This window comes from Neopsephotus bourkii, unplaced genomic scaffold, assembly GCF_033783945.1.
Source record: "Neopsephotus bourkii isolate Nb327-2 ecotype Australia unplaced genomic scaffold, CSIRO-AGI_Nbou_v1 NB_1120, whole genome shotgun sequence".
Taxonomy (NCBI): Eukaryota; Metazoa; Chordata; class Aves; order Psittaciformes; family Psittacidae; genus Neopsephotus; species Neopsephotus bourkii.
The window spans coordinates 3014342-3028964 of record NW_026901606.1 but is presented as its reverse complement, the minus strand read 5'-3'; the positions used below and the strand labels follow the sequence as shown (position 1 = coordinate 3028964).

Here is a 14623-nt window from a genome sequence, read left to right as displayed (position 1 = left end):
AAGGCAGCAGTATCTTTTTGTGGTGCATTTGAAGGCAAGACAGTTGTCACACTGAGGCACTGTCATAATCTGAATATTAAGAAATCTTAAACTAGGCTTCAGATGTTTGGAATAATGAGATTTAAAGGAAGGGGAAAAGAAGAAGAAAAAGGGGTTCTTTGAATTTGTGTATTTTTGGTGTTTTGGTTTATTTATTTACTTTTAACCCAGCAATAGAACTGCCTTTTGGTTAGGTTGTAGGGTTTTATATATATATATATATATATATATATATATTTATAGATTTATTTTGTTTTATTTATTTATTTTGGGGTTTTTTTTGAGACATAGATCTCTGTGGGCTGCAAGCTTGCTTCTTTGAGTGCAACTGAAATAGCTATGAATCCGTTGGTAACAGGAGATGGGAATGTAATGAAAATGTGGGATATATTAAAATTCGTTTATCTTAACTGGTAGCTTGGCATTACAGAAGTTATGCATTCAACTGCACAATTAGGGGTGTAGTAATGAAATTCTTTGGAGATTTAAAAAATGCTGTTTGTTTTGAATGATCTTTCTGTGTTTTGTATGTGGTGTTCCTTTTGATTTCAGTCCTTTTATCAACATAGACACAGAGAGTGCTTCTCAGTTCTCCTTGTGAGTAAGTGGAGTATGAATTATGACATGGAATTTTCTGTGGTCTCAGCTTCATGTGAATGGCAGAGAGAAAACCAAACATTCTTCTTCAGAAAGATGACAATAGTTACTTTTTGTGATAATATTCTCTGAGACGTGTAGTAAAATAGTAGCCTTTATTACCAAAAGATGAAGTAAATTTGGTCATGGTTAACCAGAAAGTATTATCTTCCTCAAAATTCTCTTGTCCTAAGGGCAACAAAATTTTACGCAGTTGTCATTAAGGTTATTTCATAAGTGAATTTCTTAATGTGCCCTGTTGGCCCTCCTTGCAGCAGGGACAGTCCAAATGCAGGGTGACAATGTTTTCTTGTCTCCCCAGGAGGCATCCACTCAAAATTTCCTTCTCATCCCATGTTCTAATTCTAATACACATGCTAAGGAAGCTGAGCTACTTCCATTTATGTCCCTCAAGAACAGATATTTTTTTCCTGTTGCAAGATCAGATAGCACCACTGTAAAAATGAACTCGTGTGTCAGAATCAGCTGTAGGGTGGTAGGTTATGTTGTTACACAGTTTAGGAGTTTAAACAATTATAAAGGCAATTAGTTCAGGCAGCTGAAGTCTTGCCCCTACTGCTTTCCAGTGGGAAGTAGAAGGGGGGAAAATATAGTTCTATACGGATAAGGAAAAGAGTGAGAATAAGATCTGGTAGGCTTTCTGCTTTGGAACAGTGAGGGCAAGAAGGGCAAAGGTGAGATAGGATGGGCAAGTTTATTTTTCTGTAGGATGGTATATAGGTTAGTCAGACATGTAAAGAAGGGGGAGTCCTTTGAGATTTGGGGATGAAGTTGCCCTCCAAAATGTGGCCTTTATGATAGCACACATGGCAAAAATACTTTTTTTTTCCCTTTTGAGTCTATCTATACAACAATGGAGGAATGTTTTGTTTGTTTTTTTTTTCCTAGGAAAGGAGAAAACACTTTACTCATATGTGCCTATGTAGTGGTCTGCATTAATCTGTGAGATTTTTACGTTGGTCTGTCTAGTTTTCACATTGAAAGCAGAGACTCCCAAAATGAAAAGAAGCAGAAGAAATGTTGTTTTCTAAGTGGTGTAATAGCTTTGAAATAGAGAGTGGAACTGATTTACACCAATGTTATATTTCAGTTCTGCATCTATCGGTATGACCCATATCCTCTTTAAGGACATTATCTGGCCACTAATATTCTCAGTGGATTGTATGGTGTTGTCAAATGGAATAGAAGCAGTGCAGAGAAAGTATTATAAGTTTTGGCACCGTCTTTAGCACAGTTACAGATATTTATAGCAGCTTCATTATCAGACTGTTAGAAGAAGCAGAGACAAACCCCAAATGAAATAATTACTCTGGAGGGGGTGTAGCACATTAGAAGTGGTGAATTGCTTGATTATAGCTTTGGAACTTCGTTAGGCTCCATTCACTATGACACAAATGTCACTTGTTTTATGGGTGGAGTATGTCGTATCAGTGGTGAATATACACTTAGTGTGGGTTGTGGATCAATTTTGATAGGGCTTCAACTGAGGCAGTTCACACTGATGCATTCAGGCCTGCACCATATATATGTTTTTATGTTTTGAAGATTCCCTTCTGGGAGAGCCAGGTTTTGTACCTTTGTTTTTGCTTTTTGGTACTGCAGTTGTGACACACTTTACTTCAGTGAGGAATACTTTTCTTTTCTGCAGCTTTGGACATACTAATTGTTTTCTCACTCTTAGCAAATGCACTAGCAATAAATAGTTACATTCTATGTTGCTGTGTGACATGTTTGCTAGTCAGTAGATCTCTCAGACAAATTCATTGCATACAATGGTGAAATGGCTTGCAATTTTGCAGTCAGTAGATGTCATTTACAGGGAAAAAGACAAAATGCTGAGGAAATAAAATATTGATATTATTTTATATGTCAAGGAATTTTCATTTGTTTTCTTCCTTAGATGAATGATTTGGACCAGAACATATGAACTTAGGAGTCTGGCTAGCTTTTGAGCATCATCTCCATCATTAAAAAAGTCAGGCCCAGTATAATTTTTGCCATCAAGGGAGGAAGAGTAAAAGTATTTTTGAAGCCAAGCTCTGTTGCACATGCTGGCTATGTCAAAGCAAATAATTTCTTAATGGTTGGAATGATTGCTTTTGGTTTTGCATTTAGGGTATTCTTTAACTTCTTATCATTATGACGGTTATATTAGGTAATAAAAACAAAATAAGAAAGACTAAGAATAAGATAAAATCTCAAATTTGAAATAACATCTTGGATGCAAAGAATTCTTTAGGTTATAGAATCTGGATTTTTAAAAAAAAACAACCAACCAAAGCAAAATAAACATAACAACGAGAAAAGTTAAATGGCTAGAGTTTAACTTATTAAATTAATTTAGCAGTCAAACAGAAAGGATTTTTTTTTTTTTTTTTTTAGAAAAATGATGGTTATTTGAGGTATGTTATGTTTTCATTGTCATATCAGAATTTCAGTGTGTCATAACTATATCTTTTCATATCACGATAATACCTGTTTTCCTCAGACAAATCCACCTTAGGGTTGTCTGTGAATAAACTCTGTGTCCTTGCATATTTGTGTGAGGAATGTATCTGTTGGTAACCTTCTTAATATGTCTTGTGATGTTTACAGAGTCTAACCTGTCTTTGTTTTTCGGGTTTATAGATCTTAGTAGCAAACACATTTGTATTCCAGGAAAATGACAGAAATGATACTTAACATTGCTCATATCTTAATGGAAATTCTATCTTACGGATTCCATTGGAGTTGGATCTGAATTTTAAAGTTATCCTTATGCTTTTGTTTTAGTCTTGACACAATAAATTAAATGGGAACCTATGTGTACTGTCATTTTTAAGACAGTTGTGAATGTTTCCACTGAGTCTTACTGAAGTAATGTGGTTTAGAATGGGCATTCACATGGATAGGATTTACAGGGATCAGGTCTTCTGCATGACTAGCTACTGAGATAGTGCCTAGTAAAATGTTATGGCATCATTTGTAAAGGTGTGGACTATTTATAAAGGAGAATGAGATTACCTGTTAAAAATAATTGTTTTCAAATAATGGTGATATTCTCCTCAGTGCTTGCCTGGAGCAATAGTTGAAGATGGTTAATTATTTAAGACATGGGACTGGATTAAAGTTTAAAATCTGTATTTGAGACTTCCCAATTTTATAGAAGTTTCTTGTTTTGACTAAATTGTTGTATTTATTTTTTTCCTTAAAAAAACATTTTTTTGTAAGCTTTTTTTTTTTTTTTTTTTTTAGATTTATTTATTAAGGAGTGCAGATTCCCAGCACACTGGAGAATTTTTTGATTGACTGATAGACACCAGGTCCCATTGTGTTACTGTTTAAAGTGATAAAAATTATTGCAGATATATTTCTTTAGGAAATGTTACAGATTTTGGTCTTGGGAGTATTTTGCATGTCTGCATTTTTTGGATGCTTTGAGGGGAAAAAAGTCTTTATGAAATAGGGTAAAGGCTGTACTGGGCACGTAACATTTTTTTTTGGCTGACATTACCAGCTTTTTGGCCAAGGTACCCAGGTGGCTAATTAAACCTGGGAATTTAATGAAATAGCGTGATTTTTCTATAGCTATCAGAGATGAAAGCATTGGAGTTCAGACAACGGTTACACACTACTGTAAAATTAAATCTGAAAGATACTCATATATGCAGAAACTAAATGTTAATATTTATTCTAGAAAGTTGGACTGAAGGAATCATAGGTAGTTAGAACTGTGAGATCAATTTGTATGCTGTTCCAGATGAACAAGAAAAAGCCACAAATGAAGTAAAGCTAGTCATTACAATTATAAATATTAATAACAGCAAGAACTAAGTGCTGCTGCTGTTTTGATATTTGTCTTTCTGCTAATCAAGGAGCTGGGTATCAGTATCCAGGATACTGATGTCTATTTCTTTCAAAAATGTTTCAACTAAAAAAAAAATAGTAAAATAAATAAAATAGAAGAAAAAATAGGGTCTCTAGGTTCTTTGGTTCAGACTTCATAAAAGACAAAGCTGTAGGGCTGTATAAGAATTTTTTGCCTTTTTCCCTTCATCTGCCCTGTTTGGATCTGTGGTATTCTTAATATACCTAAAGATTTAGCAGTTATAGTTTGATGGTTCTTCAGCAGTATTGGGAAGTATTGCTTCTACAGTTTATTGATTCCTATATTGGCTGTCTAAGCCGTTTTACTGGAAAAGTTGTTGGATGCTGAGGGAAACAGATGTAGGCATTGCTCAGAACATCATTTCTTTAAGCTCACTGTAAAAGAGAATGCATAGCAAGCTTCAACATGAACTGTAACAATGTGGAAAATCAGCAGTGGATTTCATCTAAGTGATTTGGAGCACTTAGACTATCAAGCAAAGAATACTTTTGCATGTGTTTTAGTACCTGAATATGAGTAGTGTGTGATGGTAAGATCAGTTCTACTGCCCAGACCCCCCACAGCATGCATTTCAGATTTTGAAGGTGACCATCTTTAACGGTAATATTTTATTTTATTCTATCTAATGAACTTTGTGGTCTTACAGGTTTAAATTGAAAAAGTGTAGCAGAACACATTAAACTAATTCCTCATGATAAAGAATAGTGTAGACTCAGCTATGTGCACCAGCATAGATAATAAACTCTGTGGATATTTTATGGCAATAAAATGGTAATATGGTAATGGTAATAATAAAAATAAATAAAAATAAAAATAAATAAAAATATAATATATATTATATATAAATATATAAAATAATAATAAAGGTAATGGTAATAATGGTAATAATAAAAATATTAAAAAAAAATGGTAATATGATATTTTGTGACAATTATGTATTTTTCTCAAATATTATTCTATTTCTTGTGCATAAGTTTTTGTTAGTCTGATCTTCTGCTTTATTCAAAAGCATTTCAGAAGCAGAGTGATGTGAAAAAATACCAGAGGAAATGTATTAGAAAAAAGACACTGGATTATGGACTATGTTGATGTATAATCGGTATATTTGCTGTTTAAAAAAGAAAAAAGAGTTGGGAATGTGGTCTTGTATTTATTTCCTCTCAAGAACTCCTCCTGTACCTTTAATGCAGGCCTAAAAAAACCTACTAAGGATTTTTAACTGTAGCATTTTCTTTTCATTTCCATAGGCGTGTAGTCAGTTGTGGAAGAGAGAGAGGCTAGGATACAGCTTTCTTTTATTTCCTTCTCGTCAAGATTTTGCATATCACAGGCACCAGATGTTTTCCTTTGCAGCTTTACCATGTTCTACTTTTCAGTGTGGCATTAGACAGAAACTGAAATGGGAAGTTGTGTGAGGGAAGGGTGATGAAAGAAGCAGTTAGCGTTGGCATAAAATTGAACTTAATACGCAGATTAAATATAAATTAATCTATCATTTACTCAGCATTAGGTTGGAAACCATTTTATATTTTAACAGCACAAAGTCATATTACACCACCAAAATTTCTGCCAAATACCACATTTATATATGATGTTTTGAAAGTAATTTTTTTCTGATACTCATTTTGGTTATATGCTGATTAGGTCAATATTTATAATTAAGTTACATGGACCCATGTCACATGGAAGAGAACTGATTTTCACCTGGAGTTGCACAGAGCATCTAATATGTATTTGAATACTTGATTGAGAAAGACAAAGGGCATCACTCTAAGAGTCTTGAAGAAACTTAACTATTCTTAAAACTCTGTGATAAACTACTCGTGATCTGTGTTATACTCCCAGGTCTATTGAGGTAGGTCTCATGTAGGCAGGTTTCCTCTGATCATTGTGTAATGTGCTATTTATTCTTTAATTTGGGGATTTGACAAGTAATTCAGACTTGTCTTTAAAAAATAGTCTATTAGCTTGATGTAGACTCTTTAAAAAAGCAGAGATTTTCATTTGAATTAGTTGTACCCACTTTTTTTATAGGCAAGTTGTAGTTACTGTTTTACTGGTAATAGATTAGCTTTTCTGTTATGTACTGTACTTATAAACTTTTAATGAAGTGTCATCTAAGAATTTTTAATTACATGGTAACAATTATTGACTATAGATTCATTTTTATTTTTCAGTATAAATAAGTAGTCAAAAAAACCCTAGTGACAGGACAAAGAAACCAGCCATGGAAGTAAATATAACATGTCCTAGTTCCTTTAGCATAATAAAATCAGTGCAGGAAAAGTATTTTGCAATTTTTGGGTTTTTTTCCCACTGAAAATCGTAATGTGGAAGGAACAGAGACATTTTCAGTGATCCTTTTGGGGATTAAATAATATTCTCTTCATTTGCCAGAATAGGATTAGTGAGTAAAGCTCATTAGGAATTTGCACGTGACTTTATGTAGATAAAAGGCAGCAAATTCCTCAAAGTCAGAGAAAGTCAGGAAAATAATATTTAAGAATCCAAGCAGGTAGAAAACAAGGATGTTTTTTCAGTGCCTGCCAGGCAAAATTATCTTGCCTTCTTTCTTAAAAGGATGCATGCTAAGTATCAGAATCAGGAAAGCTTCTGGTAACTTAATGAATAACATCCACAGTAAAAGATAATTAAACATTGAAACAATTAAAATTTAATTTTTTTTTTTTTTACTGGAGTACAGCCTTAACAGAGGAAAATCTGGAAGTTGCTCAGAAATCTATTTGTTGATAATATTTTTTAGAAAGAAAGAAGTCTTATTATTAAAAAAGGTAGAAATGTGATGTTTTTGTTATGTGCAAAGCTATCTGTAAAGTCATCATTTATTCTTCATGGCATATTTATGACCTGACCTTCTACTCCATCTCACTTTATTCCTCAGAAAAGATGTATTTATAGTCCAGGTTTTCAAAACCAGAATTTCACAACATACATTAGTCATCACCTTCACCTTCTGCTTCCTTTGAAATTAATGCTGCTTAGAGCACCCATTAAAATTGTCCTGAACTCACTGAGTGTGTAAGGATTGTTGGATAATCTCTCTTTGTTACAACAAAAAATGTTCTTCATAGTGCTTAAAACATGTATGAGTATTTGTGAGCAAATGGTAAAAAAGAAAAAATCCTGAAGGCCTGAATAACTGCTTTATTATTGTATAATCTGCTGGTATTATAGCTTTCTTCATATGCTGTCTTGAAAACAAGATGAAGTTGTATTGTTTACGTCTGATAGTAGGAATACTTGTATCTGTGTTGAACAATCAGTCTTGTGTTATAGTCACAAGTTAATTTGTAGAGAGAAAGAGGTGATTGTAGTCATTAACGCTAATGCATATGTGTATGCAATTCTTAGACATATGAAGGACCAGAACAAGAAGGTTGCCAATCTGAAGCACAATCAGCAAATGGAAAAAAAGAAGAATGCACAGTTGTTGGAAGAAGTTCGTAGGCGAGAGGACAATATGACTGACAATGCTCAACATTTACAGGTGAGTTTATTTTTCAGTTGGGTTTTAAAACCATCAGAGTACACTTCTGTTTCACTGTGTGTCTTCTAGGATGTGTAATGAATCTCTTCCCACAAAGAGCTGATGGCTCTCTCCTTTCCTGCTGGGGGATGCTCTACTGACTTCAGTTGCATCTGTGAAATTTTTGCTACTTAATGGTGAGGAGTAAAAACAATAGGATTTGAAGCCCTCTCCTCATAAGGATTGTGTTTTGCTTATTTAGAAGCAAGTAAGTCATTATGGCTTCTTTTGAGAAGTCAGAAAACAGAAGGTTAATTATCCTTTCTGGATTCTACTTCTATGCTTTTCACAGCATTAGATCTACAAGCCATAGTGAGGTAATATAATCTGGTTAAGAACTTCAGCATGTCTGAGTATCACATAATAGCGTGCTGTGATTTTGTTTTATTTATTTTCTTCTTATTGGTCAGAGATTGACATCTAGGTGATTATCTCTGTAAAATAGAAACCAGTTTTTCAAGCGCATTCAATTGTATAATGAATTCCACCATATTTTCCAGTGTGGAGACTGAATGCAATAACATTTGAGAACCGTAAGCCCCTTCCTGTTCTGTGTTTCTTTTAGATGTAGCTCTCTAATTTAAATTCCACTGTCTGAAAGTGAAATTATGTATCAGCAGGAATACCATCATCTGGTTGCATACTCAGATCATTTAAGGAGTGTGATTTGATCTTAAGACTCTCTATGTGCATATGTAGGGGGTTCAAAGGGTGAGCATAGATTGCTTAACAGGGTAATTAATGGTAAATTTAGAATCCTCACCAAAGATCACTTTTATCATATGTACTTATATGTAGCATAGAGGAGTACTCGGGACAGCTATAGCTGTCTCATTTGACAGATCTCTTACAATCATTACTGCACAGCTCCTACATCAGCATTTTATTTACAGTCGGAAAAAGAAAAATGTTTCCCTATATCTCTTTTTTATTTAAGATAGGCTTTGAAACTTATTCCAGGAGAATTTTTACAGTTTGCAAGTTTTTAAGTTCAGGCATTGAGATTTGAAAAATAATTAGCTGATCTGGTTAAATGATACATTGTGTGGTCTAGGGCATTGGTATTAAAGGCCACAAACCAAGTTTGATGCTTGACTTCTAAATTATTCTCCAAGATCTGACCATGAAAAACTGTGAAGTACAGATTTCTGTCAGCATCATCAATGTCTCCATACCCAGTGTTCTTAGGCAAGTCTAATTTACAGTGCAAATTGGCTTTGATCTGGTTAATCTAATGGGTTTCTGGAAAATTTCCAGTAGATGAAATTTGACCCTCACATGCTTCATGTGGTACTGTATTTGTCATATGTTCCTATATGCAAAATGGAGAGATTAGGCCAACACCTGTCTTCAAGCCTTTGGTGGCAAAAACGTCATAATCAAATTCAGGAAATGATACATTATTTATGCATCTGTATAGTGTTACATATACTTTATCATCCTGGTCTTTACATACTGATTGCATCACCATGCATTCCACTGCACTAGATATAGGAATGACACCTTATGAAGTATTTGGTCTGATAATATGACATATCAAAATTAAATTCAGTGTTGAGCAAGTAGTTATAATTAATGTGCCTCAGTAAAGTAAATGAATTCAATTTCCAAAATAATACTGAAAAGATAAAGCTCTATCAGAGTGGTGTGATCACTAGAGAACAGAAGTCATTCCTAGCAGTCTTTGATGTAACTGCTATACTAGAAGCTTTCAAGTCGTGTGATGAGACTGGGTCTACCAAATGGAAGCAGCATGGCTGAACAGCCTGGATTTAGGAAGAGAAAACCTTGCCTGGTGCATAGCTCTTCTGCGCTTTTCATTTGCTATAAAGCATTTATATACTAAGAGCAGTTTATGAAAACTAGCTGAGTAAAAACTGTTACTTCTCTGTTATTATTCCTGAAAATATTAATATTTAAATATTGTGTACTTCAACATGCTACTGTCAGTAATGTGTGTATCTATGTGTTGGTGTTGTGGCCCATCCTATGCTTCCTGAGCTGCTGGGAAAGTGAAAAAGAGGGGATCCCAGCTGTTTCTGCCTATTAGTAGGTGCTTTGCATTCCCTAACTCTTCATTCAGTAGCTACATGAACAAGAGGAGGAAATGAGTATTGGTTGTCTGTGTGGCTGGCATGCTGGTACAGCAAATCCTGATGTCTTTGGCATAGTCAAAATAGGGAATCTGCTGCTCTCTTCAGTTTCCTGCCATAATTAGTTGTTGAATTTCCTGTATCTGAAATGTTTTCTCATTTCTTTGGCTTATTTATTCCCATGCCATTTGGAATATTTCTTACTATTGACCATTGTGTTCACGTAGGGCTGGATGTGTTTCTCTCGTTGCAGTTTGCTTTTTTAGTGACTTTGGCTGTCACTGCATGGATCACAGAGGAAGCAAATCCACCTAAACGAAAATGGCTTGTTTGCCAATGATGACAATGTATGATTGTTTCTTTCATAAGATTAAGGAAAATGGGGCAGTGGTAGCATTTGGGTTTTTTTTTTTTTTTTTAATGTTCTTTTGATATTAAGGAATTGTTATTCTGTGTGGAAGTTCCTTAGGGATTGCTTTTGAAAATTAGTCACAAAATTAATTCTTCCAGTAAAATCTCATGATACTATATCTGATGGAAACATGTCCCTGCCTCACATGTTGGGAGCTTGAGGTTTCCTTATCATTGCAAGATGTTGGGAGCTTTTATTTGTTCTCCAGAAATGCCACAGTGAATCTTGCAGATAAATAGGTTGACACTGAATAGTGGAGGTAACATGACTCTGACGTGTGGAGAGTATTTTGATTCAGAGTTTTTCACTGATATGTTTTGTTTGTTTTATATGTGTAGAGTACTTACAAATACTATGTGAGAGCATCAAGTCTTGTTCATATATGATGACTCTGAGAAGTAGGTGGTTGACTGGTAAAAAGCCAACCAAACTCTGAAGCTCCAGAGTATAAAAAGGAAAATTTTTCCCGAGAGTTGTTTAAAATACCCCTCACTCTCCCTGGAGTTTCTTCCCAGAAAATGCAAGTTGTTCCTCTTAAAAATTTTGATCAAGAGCACTGTGGATGCAGTCGTAATTTTGATCGGTTTCTATGGCTTGCTCTTTCAGGGTGATTTTGATCTGAGGCTTTTGTACATGGTCACATAAAACTATTTCATGTATCTGGCATAAGATAGTTGTTTACTGCTGTAATATTTAGCCACAAATGCGTGGCTGCAGGAACGGAACACACCTGCAGGTGTGAGTATGCAAGCCTGAGTATGCAGCTACATTTGTGAGTGTTCTAGATTTGAATTTATTTAGGCATGTCTTCAAAAGGATACATATAATGCAGTATGTAACAGGCAAATTTATTTTCTTTCCTACCAACCCAAGGATACAATACTTCCCTCAAGAAGCAAAACAGAAACTGAACATACACAGAATTCAAATAGGGACGTAAGAGTTGACTAGATGAATAATCTGACAGAGTGGAATATTTGTTCAGTCTTGGTATTAAATTTCTGTTTATAAATAATATATAGAATTATTAAAATGTAACTGTAGTGATCTAAGGATTTAAGTGAGGCAGGATTTATGGGTAGACATGATATGAGATATACGATCTACTTTGGAAACAAGTTTCTGAGAGTATGTATGCATTTGCTAATTAAAAAATAAAATTAATTAGTATTTCAATAAATATTGAATTCAGAATTTAGTAAACCATAGGGATCTGACCAACTTTTCTTGTTACTGTTTATAATACCTTCTACTATGTTTAGTAGAAGCATCCAATATGTATAGGCATCTGTAACACATAATGCTTATGTCTATGGTGTACTTGTTACATTTGTGAATGACGTATTGAGCTGTTAGGGTAAAGTATATCCTAAAATTCTCTGTCCTGATGTAATAATTATATTTGTTGGCTAGCTGTGGTAAGCAGCTGAGAATTCAAGAACAATTATACTAGTCAAATTACATTCACTCCAGCCAAGTCTCAAGTGTTGGAAAAGTTGTAGTAAGAAAACTAGTATAACTGTCAATGGGCCATTCAGGGCAACTGAAGCAGTCAGTTGAAGTGCCATCCATTTTGTGCAGTTCAAGCAGGGGCTGAAGCTCTTCCCATTGAGCTGTCCATTTGTTTTCTGTTAGGTTTGAAGAACTTCAGAAATCTGTAGATTCTTTGAAGCTTCAGTAGTGTGAAATAGTTCCTGGGGCTTGTAGCATTGTGTATATTTGTGACACTTTTCACTATCTTTTTAGATAAAAGGCTCTCAAAACTGGCTCATATCCTACCATCAGTGCTTGCAGGTCAGGTTTGGGTCTCTCATGGCCCCATCTGACAGCACTCCAGGGCTGCTGCTGTGATGGAGAGCACCCTGGGATGCCTGGGGAGGGCATTCACTTTGGTCTCCCTGAGCTATCAGCTGTAATTGTGAGTGATGCTTCAGGTGTGGTTTTGGGGGGTTATTTGGATCTCTGTAAAATTGGAAACATCAGGGAGCCAGACTTCAGATTAATTCTTGGGAATGAAGAATAGTTGTACGGTTTTATGCTTTTTTCCTTCCACAAATCAAGGGCAGAGCTGTGCAAATCTTGCCAGACATGATGGTCATATATTACATAAGGCATCACAGCAGGAGAGCTGGCCCTCGAACACTTTATCATGAAATTTTTTGAGAATGGTGTATCTAACATGACTTCATTTTTTTCTTCTTTTTTTTTCAACTGTCTTAAAAAGATAAGCCTTTTTGAGAAATGCTGAGCTAAGAGACGGGTTATAAAGTTGTACATGATTCCTCAAATCTCTTTGCAGGATATTGAAATGATACGAGGTGTTTATTTCCTGAGATGCATTTTACTTGATTCTTGTATGGAACATGTTTGTTCCAGTAACACTGTTATCTCAGCAGAACTGAGAAGGAAAACATTTGCATAACATTGAAAACTTGAATGGGTTTGGTTTTGATCCTGATTTTCAAACCTGCTATAATCAAAGCAAATCAAATGTACACTTTTGTCTGATCATACCTTTCGTAAATGTAAATTATGGATTTCATAGGTGAATCAAACCTTATGGAATCACATCTGTACTAAGTCCAGAAACACTTCTCTGTAGAAACTTTATGCAAACTGTCCAGTGCATGCATGTCACAAGAGACACTCGGGGATGAGCCTTAAAGTTAAAAAGTTTAGTACCGTAATCTGCTCTGACCTACACAACTTCCAAGTGCTTCTACCTTTTCCTCTGTTTTATCTGCTGGGAAAATTTTTGACTCTCCTAATGTTTTAAGTGCTTGGATTGTTTGTCCCAATTCTCTTCTAGGTGGCTTGGATTTTCTTTGGGTAGAAATCCAGACGCTGAAAAGAGATATTTCACTTAAACAGTTTTTGAGTGAGACAATGTGTAGTTCTCATTGATTTTGAATATTATATATAGGCAGCTTGATCAATGTTCTAAGCCTGTGAAACAAATTGCGAACGACACATACATTTTCCAGGTGTAAGTATGTCTCTTTTTAAACAGAGTCCAACATGTTAGCCTTGGCTTGTCACTGGACATACTGAGGCAAGGCAAGAATTCTTGCTTTTCAGTTGTTTTGTACTGGCTGGAAATTTCCTCTTAGGTAATGAATAAAACATAATCAGGAGAAAGTCCTATGAAAAGAGATAGAAAAACTGGGTAGTTAATATTACTGCTGATTCTTGCCATGTGAATATCTATAATGCCTTACAGAGCCTAAAAATAGCTCTTCAGAAATATAACAGCTAGTCATCATGAATCCTGAAAATTGATTTGTTTCTTTATTTTTTGCTCTGTGCTTCAGCATATAATTTTAATCTCCATAGTAGTTCCAGAAATACAAAATACACTGAAGACATTACACATTGCAATGTTATTTCTGTGCTTCTTAAAATAAAATAGAAGCATTGCCTAAACAAAGGGTATACCTGAAATGAATTAACTATGATTTTTCTATTAATGCATTGTATTTTCTACTGCCTTGTCTCAAAAACTTTGAAACTCTAATATTAATAAAAAGAGGAAGCTAGGGAATGAGCTGAAGTCTTTCAAATAAAACTGAACAGAGCAGTGTAATCAGTTCAGATACAGAGGAAACAATGGTGACTGTTATGCAGACAGGCGTTAGTGTATGTAGCTGACATAAGGCAGGAGAGAATTCACTGCGTAAGCACACAGCTTTGTATTATTAGTTCTGAAATGCATATGCAGTGAGAAAATGCAACCTTTTAAGAAGTTAAAATCATGAGTTACCATATTAAAAATGAATTTTATTTTAAGCATGCATCCAAAGGTGAACCTATACCTCTCTATAAAGGAAGGCTTTAATGCTGAGTGTTTAGGAGATTTTTTTTATGTTTCTGTCTTTAGAAGGCTGGTCATTTTGCAGGGAAAGATGGAGATAAGATTGGACTTTGACTTTTGCACCATTCCCTTCTGATTTCTACTATGTGTGGTGAAACACACATTGTGGTCTAGCTCTGATAAGGAGAATTGCTCC

The 14623-nt window shown here is 34.8% G+C and overlaps 1 protein-coding gene across 12 annotated transcripts in view; it reads left to right on the top strand.

The window, feature by feature from the left end:
- ERC2 (ELKS/RAB6-interacting/CAST family member 2) overlaps positions 1–14623 on the top strand; it is a 490267-nt gene that overhangs the window by 213440 nt on the left and 262204 nt on the right. For all 12 annotated transcript variants that reach the window (XR_009726824.1, XR_009726822.1, XR_009726820.1 and 9 more), the window contains one exon: positions 7937–8072. Coding sequence is in view for 3 of the 12 variants with exons in the window: in XM_061362415.1 (XP_061218399.1) it covers positions 7937–8072 (136 nt within the window). In the remaining 9 variants the exon portion in view is untranslated. The remainder of the gene's footprint in view (positions 1–7936; positions 8073–14623) is intronic.